The sequence below is a fragment of the Lucilia cuprina genome, chromosome 5, assembly GCF_022045245.1.
Source record: "Lucilia cuprina isolate Lc7/37 chromosome 5, ASM2204524v1, whole genome shotgun sequence".
Classification (NCBI taxonomy): domain Eukaryota; kingdom Metazoa; phylum Arthropoda; class Insecta; order Diptera; family Calliphoridae; genus Lucilia; species Lucilia cuprina.
In genome coordinates this window covers 47,558,564-47,575,537 of record NC_060953.1, presented here as the reverse complement: position 1 = coordinate 47,575,537, position 16,974 = coordinate 47,558,564, and the positions used below count along the sequence as shown (strand labels likewise).

At 29.4% G+C, this 16,974-nt stretch overlaps 1 protein-coding gene across 1 annotated transcript; it reads right to left on the bottom strand.

The window, feature by feature from the left end:
* Positions 1 to 299: 299 nt before the first annotated feature.
* Positions 300 to 14,133, bottom strand: LOC111687687. Its single transcript, XM_046952790.1, has 6 exons — positions 13,939 to 14,133; positions 5,554 to 6,038; positions 2,350 to 3,345; positions 1,848 to 2,235; positions 1,358 to 1,560; positions 300 to 1,288 (listed from the first exon to the last, which is right to left on the bottom strand). Exons 1-6 carry the CDS (start codon positions 13,996 to 13,998, stop codon positions 820 to 822), a joined length of 2,601 nt encoding a protein of 866 aa, XP_046808746.1. The 5' UTR covers positions 13,999 to 14,133; the 3' UTR covers positions 300 to 819.
* Positions 14,134 to 16,974: the final 2,841 nt, after the last annotated feature.

Genomic DNA, 16,974 nt, shown 5'->3' with positions numbered 1-16,974 from the left:
GAACTGAACTAGAACTGAACTAGAACTGAACTAGAACTGAACTAGAACTGAACTAGAACTGAACTAGAACTGAACTAGAACTGAACTAGAACTGAACTAGAACTGAACTAGAACTGAACTAGAACTGAACTAGAACTGAACTAGAACTGAACTAAAACTGAACTGAACTATAACTGAACTAGAACTGAACTGAACTAGAACTGAACTAGAACTGAACTAGAACGAGAACTGAACTAGAACTAAAGTAGAACTGTACTAGAAATAAACTAGATCTGACAAAAACAGAACTAGAACTTGAACTAGAACTGAACTAGAATTCAACTAAAACTGAAGTAGAACAGAACTAGTTATCCTTAATGTATTCTGAAGACATTTTTCTATATAAAAATTTTCATCTGAGGACACCTTTCTATATGAATCTTGATAACAAATAAAATCGGGAGTAATGATTTCTTAAAAAGTCCTGTTAGTAAAAATAGCTATACATTGAAGTATGGGGCAATAATTTTATGTTTGTGTCAGAAAACCTCCTTTTTTATAGACATACACACCAACCGATAACGCATCAAAATAATCCCAACATTTTCACTTTCTTCACAAACGAAATGTACGTTTGTGGTTTGCCGCTTAACGCCCTCATTGCAATTTTTAAGCACATCATTTTTCACTTAATGTTCGAAAACAAAAGGACTAATAAAAACCATAAATCATCTACTACTACTACTTACTACACTTACACAAAAATGTACTACGAAATTAACTACGAGAGTATTGTTAGTTAATGATTTATTTTCCACATTGTAGTATTGCCCTGCTCTACTAGGCTGAACGTTGATGCATTTTACAATTGCCATTACAATTTATAACCGACCATACCCAGTCAACATAATTTGGTACTTTAGCATAAATACCAAATTTATTACGTTTCGCACAACCATCACCAAATGATGTTATGCCAAATATAGTCCAAGGATGATTAGGTTTTGTAGTATCGCGACATAATAGAGGACCTCCTGAATCTCCAGCACAGGTGTCGATGCGTCCTCTTTTGTGACCAGCACAAAACATATTTTTCGTTATGGTATAATCATGATAAACCGAACGACAATTATCCATGGGTATAATGGGTACTTCGGCTTGATGTAGTACACTGGTACCGGCTATATCACGATTACGTCTTTTACCCCAACCTATGACAGTACAATCCATATTCTTCGGTAACGGTTGATAGGGTCTGGGCAGACAAGAGAAACCTATCCATGTAGTGCTGTTAATGGGTTTGGGTAGCCTGTAATGATAAACAAGAGTTTGATTTTTAGGTTCCTGATTTTAAGATCTTTGACTTAAGATTACTTACTTTAATAGGGCCACATCACTATCCACTGTTTTCTTATCAAAATTGGGGTGTTTAAAACTTTTCATAACCTTCACCTGTAACTCAGTGCCATCTTCATAGTCCAAATTGTGTTCCCCTATGCGCACGTATAATACCTTGCGCACACAATGCGCTGCCGTTAACACCCATTGAGGTGCTATCAAGGTGCCACCGCAAAAGGCTTCCTGGAAGGGGAAAAATATACTTGTTACACAAAAATATTCCACATGTCAGTTTTTACATTCGAGCTCCTTAAATTTAATTCGAAAAACAGGTTCGTTTAAGTGATTGCTTTGACTTAAGAAAGATTGTGGACCTAAGAATTTCCAAGTCATACGCTGATAATCGAAGTTTTGGTACCGATACTAATATCCCTCGACCTATCGTTGCTACGATTTCAATTGTTATTCACATTTAAATTTGTCCACTGTCAAGGCTTATATTACTTTTATACGATTTATGTCAGACTTACCTTATAACGATTAAATATCGCCACTTGCCAAGGCCACTCCCCCTTGCGTGCCGCCTTTCCACCAATAATTTTTAGCATATTGTACATGTTACGTTTATTACTACGTATCGGTGCAATGCCACATTTCAATTTCATCGGTGTATATTCGGGACCTCGATATCCCTTACCATTCATAATGTAATCACTAAGGGTTCCTCCAATAGAATTGGAGAGTGTACCACCATCATCGTTAATATCACGACGACGTGTTGCCACCGGTCTTAATTCATATGTCGGAGACTTTTGCACTTGAGCCTGTAGCCATTGTTGGCAAAAGCTTCCTTCGGTATAGCAGTAGGCTATCTCACGTAGAACCTCTCGGCCACACTGTTCGCGAACACGACATTTTCTAAGAGAAGAGAGAAAACCAAAATATTATCTTAATATATCTCCATCTCTATTCTTATCTTTATTCCCATTTTGATTTTTTAGGGAATTTAATTTAAGAGATTTCCATACTCACTTATATCTTCTTGTCGTACACTTTGGCGAACATTTCGTCCAACGACTCCATTTCGAGTAAATACGTCTGTGTTTAGGTATTAAATGCTCTGGTGTTGCCCTCTCTTTAGAAGGTGACAAATTCGAAGTGTTACCACCATCCTCATCTATCGTATCCTCATATGAGACATCAACATCAGCATGTTCAGGACGACTTATATCGATATCGAAATCTTCATATTGAAATACATCACCCTCAATGGCTCCATCATCAATCATACCCACAGCACCCTTAAGATTACGTCTTGAGTTTTGTCTACCTTGACGATGACCAGATCCCCTAGACCTTTTCCTATCTCTCTGTCTCATGGAACGCACTTGTCCAGCTGGAGTTGGTAGAAATTTTTGATTGCGTATAGATCTTACTTCACTACTAGAAGGCTCAAGAAATTCTTTTGAGGTACCCAAACCCAAATCTCTAAGATCATCTTGTTCTTGCTCTTTAGACGTCAAAAAACCATCAGTTTCTCCATAATCTAAATAATCCTCAAATTCATTTAATTGAGGCTTCCGATTGCGTTGAGGTTTTCTTTTTCTCTTTGCTTTTATGACATAAAAGTCTGTCTCCTCACTGTGATCATCATCATTATCGTCGTCGTCGTTGTAATGATTGCTGGTGTCATCTTTGAAATGCGATGTTTCGTGATGATCTTCATTGTCTTCATCAATGTATGGCGGATGAATAGTAACAGGATGATGTATGTTGTTCAAATCAGTGGGTAGTATGATTTCTGGTGTGGGTTGTTGTATTTCATGATGTGGCGGCTGGTGATGATGATGAGATTCTGGCTGTGTGATTGCACTTGTTGCTGAAACTGGTGCAGTGGCGGCTGCTGCAGCCGCATTGATTACAATTGTTGGTGGTGCACTGTTAATCTGTTGATGTTGTTGTTGCTGCTGCTGTTGTTGCTGTTGGACTGCATGTGGCGGTAGACTGCTTGACGTAGCGGGATGACATCTACAAATGTTAAAGGATTAAAAAGAAAATGTTGAGACAAATTTACTTTATATTTTTTGAGATTTATAGATGTTGCAAACGTTTGAAGAATGTTTTGCATTTCAGAAAAACGTAAATTTGTGGGTGGTAAACTATGCTGCGATTTAACATTAATTTGGGTCACATTTGTATTAATATCATTTTTATTTCTTCACATCTTTTCCCCTTAAATTCTATGACATTTAAATTATGATTTTATTATTTAACTCAAGAGTGAACTTTTATAAATTGGACAACAAAATCACAGCAGCAAGTTGTTGCTGTAGCAAGTGGTCTTGTTACAGCAATACCACATGTCTAATCAACCATAAATTATAATTTATTGCTGCATTCCGAAGATAAATAGTTTGTTGCACAAAATCGAGATAAGATAAATGTATTTCTTTTCTTTTCCAAAAATTTGCTGCAGATCATTGTTTAGCCCTACTAATTGTTAGAAGATTGATTAGAAGATTAATGTTTCTTTTTACAAGAATATAGGGAAGAGCATATGTTACTACACTCGCAACTTTACCACAATTTGAAACGTCAATCTATGTCATTTACCTATAGTCCGAAGTCGATACTGTTCTATACTATAAACTATAAAATAGTCCATTGTATGGACAATAGATTGGTCTATGAGTCTGATATATAGATTAATGTATACTCTGGCCTATAAGATAAACTTTAGATTAGTCCATACTTTTAAATATAATTTATACTTAAAATATAATATAGCCTGAATTATACACAAGTATTTTATGACAATTAATAAGTCTGAAATATAAATTGATCGGTTTTAGTCTGGTCTGTAGACTGATTTGTAATCTGAACTATAGACTGATCTATAGTCTGGACGATAGACTGGTCTATAATCTGGACGATAGACTGGTCTATAGTCTGGACTATAGACTGATCTATAGTCTTGACTATAGACTGATCTATAGTCTGGACTGTAGACTGATCGATATTCTTCAGCCTGGACTATAGACTGATCTATAGTCTATACTATAGTCTGGACTATAGACAGATTTATAGACTGGTCTATAATCTGGACGATAGACTGGTCTATAGTCTGGACTATAGACTGATCTATAGTCTTGACTATAAACTGATCTATAGTTTGGACTATAGACTGATCTATAGTCTTGACTATAGACTGATCTGTAGTCCGGACTATAGACTGATCTATGGTCTTGACTAAAGACTGATCTGTAGTTTGGACTATAGACTGATTTGTAGTCTGGACTATAGACTGATCAATATTCTTGACTATAGACTGATCTGTAGTCTGGACTATAGACTGATCTATAGTCTGGACTATATACTGATCTATAGTATTGAATATAGACTGATCTATATTCTGTACTGTTTACTAATCTACTATAGACTGATCTGTAGATGGGATTATATACTGTTCTATAGACAGAATTATAGGCTGATCTAAAATCTGGACTATTGACAGACCTATTGTCTGGAATATAGACTGATTTATACTATAGGCAGTTTTATAGTCTGGGCTATAGACTGATCTATAGTCTGGACTATAGCAAACCTATAAAATTTTCAATAGTTTAAACGTAGACTTGTTTGCATTCTATCTTATTAGGTTCTGTATATGTCTATTTATTGTCCAAATAAACTCTCCCTTTTGAATTCGTAAATGTAATTAAAAATCATTGTTCCATTTCATTTATTTTTGTTTTTATACAAATTTTTACACTTCACTGATGTATGACACAATTTTTAGTGGTGGCATATTTAATTAATGCAATGCCCTTTTTTTGTAAATACCCTACACCGATGAAAATCATACATTTACTTTCTCCAAAGATGTCAATACGATTTGCATAACTTAAGGCACACTAGGGATTTCTGGGCTGACCGACTATTAACTAGCCTTCTGGAAGCACTCAAAAAACCTTTAGGGACTTCTTGAGTTATTAGTACTTATTGTATGTAATAGAATATCGATCCTAAGTTAAGTCATTCTTTCTGGTTCTAAAGACGAGTGTCCATGTAAAATGTTTAAAATCTTCAAAGTTTCTAGATTTATTATGATTCAAGATATAAACTAGTCCCTTTTCACTTCTAGGGCACATTCCCTGTCGACCTTAATTCCCCTCAAAATTGATCTGTTTGTTTTTGTAATTAAGTGTGAACAAAATTAAAATATTTTCAACTTACCGCCAACATTTGCGCTCTTCTATGTGTTTAATATGACCGCATTTCCGTTTCGTTTTGCAATAACGCTCCCTACGTTGTACACACTCCAGCAAACAGGGTGACCAAGCTGTCCAAGCAGAATATTGGGCATGGTGATGATGATGTCTGCGCGGCACCCATCTATTACGTGGACGATGACGATGTAGACGATAATGACGACGTTCGGCTCTTTGACCATTTCTATGCCACTGATGATACTGGCGCTTTTGGGCTGGTGATAGAGGTGGAGGTAGTGGTGGCCCACTAAATGTTAGTAGACTATGTCTTTTATGAAGTTGGTGTTGCTGAGAATGATGTTGCTGATAAAAAGGGTGTGCACTGGAAGAGCTTATTGCTGTTGCTGCTGCTGTTAATGATGATGGTGATGTTGATGATGTTTGTAAGTGACCTATTGAAGCATTAACTTCCGTTTTACTAAGCTGTTTAGCCAATTGTACATGACTATTCTGTAAAGGGAAAGAGAGAAAGGGAAATATGTATGTTTTTTTTTATTCAGAAATTTTAACAAGATGATTTATGAATCACGTTTCTTTTATTTCTCTTTATGTCTATCAACTACAATTTTTTTATTAGATATAATACGATTTGCTATAAATGTTTCCTATAAGTGGTTTTATTGTGAACTTTTGTGCCATGTTTTTTTTTGGTTCAACAACATCCATTCCTAGGCAGTTTATATATATTTTTTTCTTTTTGCCATTTCATTGTCTTGTGGTTTTTTGGCGGTGTCGTAAAGATGTCAATGTTATTTTTAACATGTTAAATTTATATATAAATACATACATATATATACATATGTATGTATATGTATATTTTTTTCTTATATTTCTTGTGTGTGATTTGTTTATATCAAGTCATGTTGTCGTACCAAAAAGTGATATGATACCTTTAGTCTATGAATTTAATGGATGAATTCCCTATTATTTCTTCTCTGCACAGTGTTACGATTTGTGGTAAAAGTTTTTTTATTAGAGCAAGATCGATATACAGACTGAACTACAGTCTGCTCTTTAGACTGATCTATAGTCTGAAGTATATTTATATGTAATATAGACTATAGAGTGATATAGTCTGGTCTATAGACCTATCTATAGTCTGGCCTGTAGTATGGACTTCAGACTGATCTATAGTCTGGACTCTAGACTGACCTAAAATTTGGAATAAAAACTGGACTATAGACTGATCTATAGCCTGCTATAGTATGGATTATAACTGATCTATAGTCAGGGCTATAGTGTGGACTATAGACTGATATATATATAGTCTATAGACCGATCTATAGTCTGGCCTGTAGTATGGACTACAGACTGATCTTTAGTCTGGACTGTAGACTGACCTAAAATTTGGAATAAAAACTGGACTATAGACTGATCTATAGCCTGCTATAGTATGGATTATAACTGATGTATAGTCAGGGCTGTAGTATGGACTATAGACTGATCTATACATAGTCTATAGTCTGCACTATAGATTAATCTATAGTCTGCAGTATAGACTGATCTATAGTCTGCACTATAGAGTGATATTTAGTCTGGACTATAGACTGATCTATAGTCTGGACTATAGACTGGACTATAGACTGATCTACAGTTTGGACTATAGACTGATCTATAGTCTGGACTAAAGACTGATCTATAGTCTGGACTATAGACTGATCTATAGTCAGGACTATAGAATGATCAATATAAAGTCTGGACTATAGACTGATCTATAGTCTAGACTTTAACTGATCTATAGTCTGAACTATAGACTGATCTATAGTCCGGACTATAGACTGATCTATAGTCTGGACTATAGACTAAACTATAGTCTGGACTATAGACTGATCTATAGTCTGGACTATAGACTGATCTACAGTCTGGACTACAGACTTATTTATAGTCTGGACTATAGACTTATCTATAGTCTGGACTATATACTGATCTATAGTCTGGACTACAGACTGATCTATAGTCTGGACTATAGACTGATCTATAGTCTAGACTATAGACTTATCTATAGTCTGGACTATAGACTGATCTATAGTCTGGACTATAGACTTATCTATAGTCTAGACTAAAGACTAATCTATAGTCTGATCTATAGTCTAGACAATAGACTGATGTATAGTCTGGACTACAGTTTGATCTATAATATGGACTTTAGACTGATCTATTGTCTATCTATCTATTGTCTAGACTTAACACTGATCTATTAATAGATTATTATATGAGTGTGGGCTATAGACTTGTCTATATATTTCCACTTTAAAGATTCATATTATACATTACAAAAACAACATCTGCCCCTAACCTTTACACTGTGTCTCGTACAAATTGCGCTCATATTGTATTGTCTTGTTAAAGATTTTTTTCATTTCTTATTTATCTTGAAAAACATAAATCTTTATATGGACTATTGTAGCGCTGCATTGCAGCTCTTCAAGTGCTAATGAACTTTTTTTTATTTTCTTCCACTTTAAAGATGAATCCAAACATTTCACCGTTTATTTCTTTTGTTGTTCTTCATCTCCTGGTTTTATGATTCTATGACCAGTTTCTTCTTCTTACATTATTGTGTCAAACGACAAATGATCTTTAAATTTGTCAAAAGTTTAGTAAATAGGAAAAAGAAAAAAATGTCATTAAACTATTGATCTTTTGGGGGAAATTATTACAAAACTTAAACGAAAAAAAAAATTGTATTTAGTACAAGATTTTATTTCGTTTTCGTTAAATAATTTCTTTAGAAAAAAAAAATTAAAGGAAAGTTTTTAATTTAGGAAGCAATGATAGAAGTGGGTCGGGGTCTATGCTTTGGAATAAATAGCGCTAATATTATAATTTGGATTTAATGTAATAATATATTATCCGTTTTTATCGAAAAGAAATCGAAAGGTTCTGGATTTCAACAATCAAGCATTTTGGGAATAAAATACACCCTTTTAATCTTAGTGTATTTTCTTTTCCTTCTCCCATTTCTTTCACTGATCTTTCCATCTGTTTATAATTTTTAGTACAAATCATAACAAAACTGTCTGTCTGTTCTTTGCCCGACTGTCTATTTACAAAATCTATTTTTATTTTTCATTTGCAAAATAAACATGCTTGTCTTGGATCTGTTTCCCATTTTGGCATTACACTCGACTTTTTTTCTCCCCATTCCAATTTTTTTTTTTTTTAATATTTTTAAACTTTTGCAACAATAGAACAGGAGCGCCTCAATTTTTGAAGAAAATCTAAAAGATCTTAAAACTAATTGTTTCATCTGTTTATTTATATGGACAATTAGAAAATATTTACTTTAATTAGCTGGATGTCAAGTTGAAATTGAACTACGTATCTGAAACTGACATATTAGATGAACTAAATAGACATTGAGAATTAAATTAACAGACATTTTAGACAAGACATGTGATTATGTTTATTGTTGAAGTTATTTTGTGTAGTGTATATAATGTTTGCTTAAAAAATCTTCTTGAAAATGCAACTTAGAAAAAAATGTATAATCAATCAGTTTTTTATATATAAATATATTATGGATCAGTTCTCTGTAGAAAACTTACTCATCGATCAATTTTCTACAGAAAACTTTATCATTGATCAGTTTTCTATAAAAAACTTCATCATCGATCAGTTTTCTATAGAAAACTTCATTATTGATCAGTTTTCTATAGAAAACTTTATTATTGATCAGTTTTCTAAGGATACTTCATCATTGATCAGTTTTCTACAGGATACTTTATCATTGATCAGTTTTCTATAGAAAACTTTATCATCGATCAGTTTTCTATAGAAAACTTTATCATCGATCAGTTTTCTATAGAAAAGTTTATCATCGATCAGTTTTCTATAGAAAACTTTATCATCGATCAGTTTTCTATAGAAAACTTTATCATCGATAGAAAACTTTATCATCGATCAGTTTTCTATAGAAAACTTTATCATCGATCAGTTTTCTATAGAAAACTTTATCATCGATCAGTTTTCTATAGAAAACTTTATCATCGATCAGTTTTCTATAAAAAACTTCATCAAAAATCAGTTTTCTATAAAAAACTTCATCAAAAATCAGTTTTCTATAGAAAACTTCATCAAAGATAACTTTTCTAAAGAAAACTTATCATTGATAAGTTTTCTATAGAAAACTTTATCATCGACCAGTTTTCTATAGAAAACTTTATCATCGATCAGTTTTCTATAGAAAACTTTATCATCGATCAGTTTTCTATAGAAAACTTTATCATCGATCACTTTTCCATAGAAAACATTATCATCGATAACTTTTCCATAGAAAACTTTATCATCGATCACTTTTGTATAGAAAACTTAGTTGATCACTTTTCTATAGAAAATTTTATCATCGATCAGTTTTCTATTGAAAATTTTATCATCGATCAGTTTTCTTTAGAAAACTTCATCACCGATCAATTTTGTATAAAAAAAAAACTTCATCAAAAATCAGTTTTCTATAGAAAACTTCATCAAAGATCACTTTTCTAAAGAAAACTTATCATTGATAAGTTTTCTATAGAAAACTTTATCATCGACCAGTTTTCTATAGAAAACTTTATCATCGATCAGTTTTCTATAGAAAACTTTATCATCGATCAGTTTTCTATAGAAAACTTTATCATCGATCACTTTTCCATAGAAAACTTTATCATCGATAACTTTTCCATAGAAAACTTTATCATCGATCACTTTTGTATAGAAAACTTAGTTGATCACTTTTCTATAGAAAATTTTATCATCGATCAGTTTTCTATTGAAAATTTTATCATCGATCAGTTTTCTTTAGAAAACTTCATCACCGATCAATTTTGTATAAAAAAGTTCATCATCAATCAGTTTTTTATGAAAAACTTCATCATCGATCACTTTTCTATATAAAACTTCATCATTGATCAGTTTTGTATGAAAAATTTCATTGTCGATCAGTTTTCCACGGAAAACTCTATCTTTTATCAGTTTTCTATAGGAAACTTTATAATAGATCAGTTTTCTATAAAAAATTTAATCATCGATCAGTTTTCTATAGAAAACTTTATCATCGATCAGTTTTCTATTAAAAACCTTATTATCGATTAGTTTTCAAAAGAAAACTTTATCATCGATCAGTTTTTTATAGAATATTTCATCTTCGATCAGTTTTTTATAGAATATTTCATAAAGAAAGCTTCCTCAGCGTATAGTTTCTATAGAAAGCTTTATTATTGAAAATTCATTAGAAAACTTTATCATCAAACAGTTTTTATTAAAAACTTTGTAAACGATCAGTTTTAATAGATCAGATTTTTTTGACAAAAAATCTCCACGAATCAGTTTCTTTATAAAAAAAACTTATCTTCGATCGGATTCATTAATCGGTTTCCTATAAAATCTTCATCATCGATCAATATTCTGTTCATCCGTTCTCCTTTCAAATCTGGATCGATAACGCTTTGAAAAAATTAAGAGGATATTCTTTCAAAACCCTAACAACACTTTCACGATGACTAATTTGAATTTTTTATAAACAATTTAAACAAACATCCAATCAATTATACAATTGAATACAATCAAATTTGATTTTAGTTTTTTTTTTCTCTAAAAATAAAATTTCAATACATGATGACGTATAGAACAGTAGAAATTAGTTAGCTGCTGTTTACTAAATGACTAATTGAAAAGTTATTTGACTTCAATTATTGTCACATTCAATTTTAATTAGTTTTAAACAAATTTTAAAACTTAAACTATTTAGTCAAACATCAATATGTCGAAACCTTCAAATTGAAGGCAATTATTTCCGCATGATTTCATGAGAATTTCAAATATTTCAAGTTCAATTTCAAAACTAAAGAACAAAAAATTAAAAAAAAAAACAATAGTTTTTTCCAAAAAATTAAACAAAATATTTAGTTAAATTGTTAAAAAATAAAATTTTGTTTTTTTCTGAAATGATGACAGTTGGTTTGACACTTTATCTAAAGTTTTCATTTAAAATATTTTTACATTTTTAGTATGTTGTTGCTTTTGTTTTGTATGTTTTCTGACGTATGGTATGCATTTATATATTGTACTTGTTGCTGTTAAGACATGTGTCACAAATTTAAATGATGTTATTTTCTGAGACTTTTAATATTTTGGTTTAAAAGTATTTGCTTTTACTCTGGAGTGGACAAATGTTTTATTTTTAAATATTAGAGTTTTCAACAGAAAATTTTAACATCGATCAGTTTTCTAAAGAAAACTTACAACATAGATCAGTTTCTATAGAAAAACCTATCACATATCCTTTTTTCATCGATCAGTTTTCTATAGATAACTTTATCATGGATCAGTTTTCTATAGAAAACTTTATCATCGATCAGTTTTCTATAGAAAACTTTATCATCGATCAGTTTTCTATAGAAAACTTTATCATCGATCAGTTTTCTATAGAAAACTTTATCATCGATCAGTTCTCTATAGAAAACTTTATCATCGATCAGTTTTCTATAGACAACTTTATCATCGATCAGTTTTCTATAGAAAACTTTATCATCGATCAGTTTTCTATAGAAAACTTTATCATCGATCAGTTTTCTATAGAAAACTTCATCATCGATCAGTTTTCTATAGATAACTTTATCATCGATCAGTTTTCTATAGAAAACTTTATCATCGATCAGTTTTCTATAGAAAACTTTATCATCGATCAGTTTTCTATAGAAAACTTTATAATCGATCAGTTTTCTATAGAAAACTTTATCATCGATCAGTTTTCTATTGAAAACTTTATCATCGATCAGTTTACTATAGAAAACTTTATCATCGATCAGTTTTCTATAGAAAACTTTATCATCGATCAGTTTTCAATAAAAAAAAATTCATCATTCATCTGTTTTCTATAGAAAACTTTATCATCGATCAGTTTTCTATAGAAAACTTTATCATCGATTAGTTTACTTTAGAAAACTTTATCAACGATCAGTTTTCTTTAGAAAACTTTATCATCTATTAGTTTTTTATTAAAAATTTCTTCATCGATCCCTTTTCTTTCCAAAATTTTATCACGGGTCAGTTTTTTACAGAAAACTTTATTATTGATCAGTTTCCTATAGAAAACTTTGTCATCGATCAGTTTTCTGTAGAAGACTTTATCATCGATCATTTTTCCACAGAAAACTTTATCATCGATCATTTTTCTCAAGAAAACTTATTCATCGATTAGTTCTCTGTAGAAAGCTTTTTCGTCGATCACTTTTCTTTAGAAAACTTTATCATCAAACAGTTTTCTATAAAAAGTTTAATCATCGATTCTTTTTCTTTAGAAAATGTTGTCATGGATAAGTTTTCTATAGAAAACGTTATTACCGCTCAGTTTCTGACAAAATAGCAAACATTATAATCGATTACTTTTTTATTAAAAATTGATCTAAAATTTCTATACAATATATTATTGATCAATTTTTTATAGAAAAATCTTTGATCAGTTTATTTATTCAATTAAAAAATTTTACTTAAGGTCCACTATTAGTTTATTTTTCTTCTTTTAACATATTTTAAGGATTTGTTAAAAAGAAAAATATTGTTCAGACAGTTGAAATCTTTATCCAATAAATTGTTGTAAAGATTAGCAAAATTATGCTTCAAATAATTCTCTTCAAGACGAACACACACTCTGTGGTCTTTGAAAGATTGAGGCAAAATGAATACATTAAACAGGTTGGGGAATTTCAGTTTTATTGCAGATTTAATAAAACAAACTTTTGACAAGAAAAGATTTCCTCTGAGTTAATTTAGCTCATACTGATTTAGCATTTTAAAGAACATGTTTTCCATCTCTGCTCTCGATGCAGCAGATGACGAAGTTGTTGACAAAGATGCGACAGAAGGAAGAAAAAGTACATTAGTTAAAGAACAAGAAAACCCCAGACAGTTGAAGTTTAAAACGATTTAATGCATCATGTAGCAAAGTGTTTATTCTTTTTATAGTGAAATTTATATATATTTTTGTAATTTAAAAAAAATACGATTTTTTTCAGAAATTGTTGAATTAATGTCTCTTGTCTGTTATTTAGTTGACAATGGATTAGTTGGTATTGACAGAAGTATAAACATTTTTATCTTTGACGTATGTCATAAAATCATAATGACTGCAAATAGATTACAAAGGGACAGTTTGGTGGCTAGTTTAAAGAAGCCAATGAACTCGCAAAGTTATTTCGGTGTTACTTTTAAATTAAATAATATTTTTTTTAATTTCTATAGCAACTGTATATCTTGAAATCTTAATTTCAGGAAATTGCATTCAATTACCATGAACTTATTATATATTAAAAAATGAACTTATTCAATAATATTTGATTTATGATTTTAAATAAATTTCAATTGGACTTACCTCAGATAATTTGAATATTTGCATTAAAGCCAATAACTTCAATAAAAACTGCCAGTTCATGTTATAAAACTATTTGACTGACGCTAATCAATCAATTATTTTTGTTTAAACAATTAACTTTTTTTTATAACACTCTGCTTTTATTAAAAGCAACCAGTCAAAAGCCATAACCAAAGCAAATTAGTTGAGGGAAAACAGATCTGTAAAGGAATTTAAAAATAATATAAATAATTAATAAAATCGTTCAAGAACAAACAAGTACAATATTAAAACAATAAAACTGTAAAAAATATTTTACAGTTAATATTGCAAATTTTAGATTTAAGGATTCAATTTAGTTTTTTGAAATTGAAATAAAATTTGATTTTTTAATTTTTTTTCTTAAATGCCAAAATAAACCACTCAACTCTTTAGCTTTAATAATTAAACTGAACTAAATTATTTTTCATTTGTGCCCAACAAAAAAAAACGCACTTTTTGAACAATTTAATCAAATTTGTGTGTATTTCGAAATATTGTACATTCATACAATTCATAAAATTCAATGCAGATTTCAAATTTTTTTTTCATAAATGTAGTAGTTTTACTATTCTTTTGATGTTGATAATTAGTAAATAGAAAACGCACACAGCATTCATTAATTAAAATTATATTTAAGTATTTAGATACAAGAGGAAAACATCATTTTAATAATTGTTTTAAATAAACATGCTTACGAAGTAAGTGATCATTTCAATCATTAAGGTTTAAGCATACAACTAAATTTTTGAATGTGTAGTGTGATATGATCATGATGAGTATGATGTGATCTCTCATCTGTATTTAATAATATTGAAAATTTATGCATTCAAATACCCACTGTGAATTTAACGTAAACTCAGAATAGATAGATAGATAGATAGATAGATAGATAGATAGATAGATAGATAAATAAATAGATAGATAGATAAATAAATAAATAAATAAATAAATAAATAAATACATAGATAAGATAGATAGATAGATAAATAAATATATAGATAGATAGATAGATAGATAGATAGATAGATAGATATATAGATAGATAAATAAATATATAGATAGATAGATAGATAGATAGATAGATAGATAGATAGATAGATAGATAGATAGATAGATAGATAGATAGATATATAGATAGATAGATAGATAGATAGATAGATAGATAGATAGGTAGATAGATAGATAGATAGATAAATAAATAAATTATATATATATATATATATATATATATATATATATATATATATATATATATATATATTATATTATATATATATATATATATATATACATATATATATAATATATATATATATATATATATATATATATATATATATATATATATATATATATATATATATATATATATATATATATAGATAGATAGATAGATAGATATATAGATAGATAGATAGATAGATAGATAGATAGATAGATATATAGATAGATAGATAGATAGATAGATAGATAGATATAGATAGATAGATAGATAGATAGATAGATAGATAGATAGATAGATAGATATATAGATTGATAGATAGATAGATAGATAGATAGATAGATAGATAGATAGATAGATAGATAGATAGATAGATAGATAGGCTATACTACAGACTTTAGAATGGACAATAGAATGTACTATATAAGACAAAACTGTAGACTAGACTATACAACAGACTAAACTGCAGATTAGTTTATAGAAAAGTTTACTCAGCGTTCTCTGTACAAAACTTTTAGTTGCTTCAACCAAAATTATGTAGGTATAACCAAACACTTACTATATCTTTTTATCTTTCTGCCTCTAAAATATCATTTAAATCTATTTAAATTTTCCTTAAAAAAAATTGCGAAATTTTTAAAATAAAATTTTAAAATTTCAAATAAAAATTTCTAGTAATAAAAAAACTCAAATAAATCAAGGGGGAATATATTTTTTGAAAATTAATTGATTGTAACGAGGAAATTATATATCAATTATTACAGCTGCTCGAGTAATTTGTTTCTTATTATTTCTAACAATTTCAACTACATTCTACAATAACAATAATGAAAACAAATCAGAGGGAAAAAGCGCAAACTAAATATTAAACTAAAAACTTCAACAAAAAATAAATTTTAAAGTTTAAAATTAGAATTTCCGTCAGCAAAAACAAATGAAACACAAGAAGCAATTGCACCCACCTAGACAGATCTGAAAACATTATGTGTTGTACCCAATAGTACTTTTTATACTTTCTACATTACTTAGGCAAAATGTACGGAAAAAATGCGATAATTATTTTCGTATTTAGTTTTTTGTTTTTAAAAGAAATTATTACAGCATGTTTTTGTTGAAATCAGCACAGGCTTCACATTTTTTTTTATAGACCCAACAAAGAATATTTATAGTTTTTTATAGCCCCAAAAAGAAATTCTTTATAAAAAATCTTAGGAGCAATATAAGCATGAAGTACTTGAATTTAATATTTTTGCTAGACATTTAAAAAAATATGTACTACCTCTAGTATAAATTATTGCTTGTTGCACATCTCAATATTGAAAATATGTTTAGATGTTTTTTTCCGAAGGGGAAAATAAATTGTTTTATTTTTATGAAAAATTCATATCTTTTAAAAAAATATGTTCATTTAATTTGGCGCAATTGTGCGTTTTCAATTACTTTCAATTAAATATATTTTCAGTTTGTTTTTATATTCTTGGTTTTCTTTATTCATTAAATATAAAATAAATTATTTGAATACAAACAATAAATATACAACATTTTAATTTATTTTATCTAAAGACCACAACATTAGTTTTAATGTTGCAAGTGCGTAAAACAAATGAAAATAATATTAAATTATTTTGAAAAAAAAATAAATAAATGTATTCCAAGAAAAAAGTTTAAGTTAAATAAATATAAGATTTAATGCCCCTATTATGGTTTACAACTCAACTTAGTTGAATTGAAATTTAAACAACTCAATTTTAAAACAACTTAACTTTTTTTTGGTATTAACAATTACAACTAAT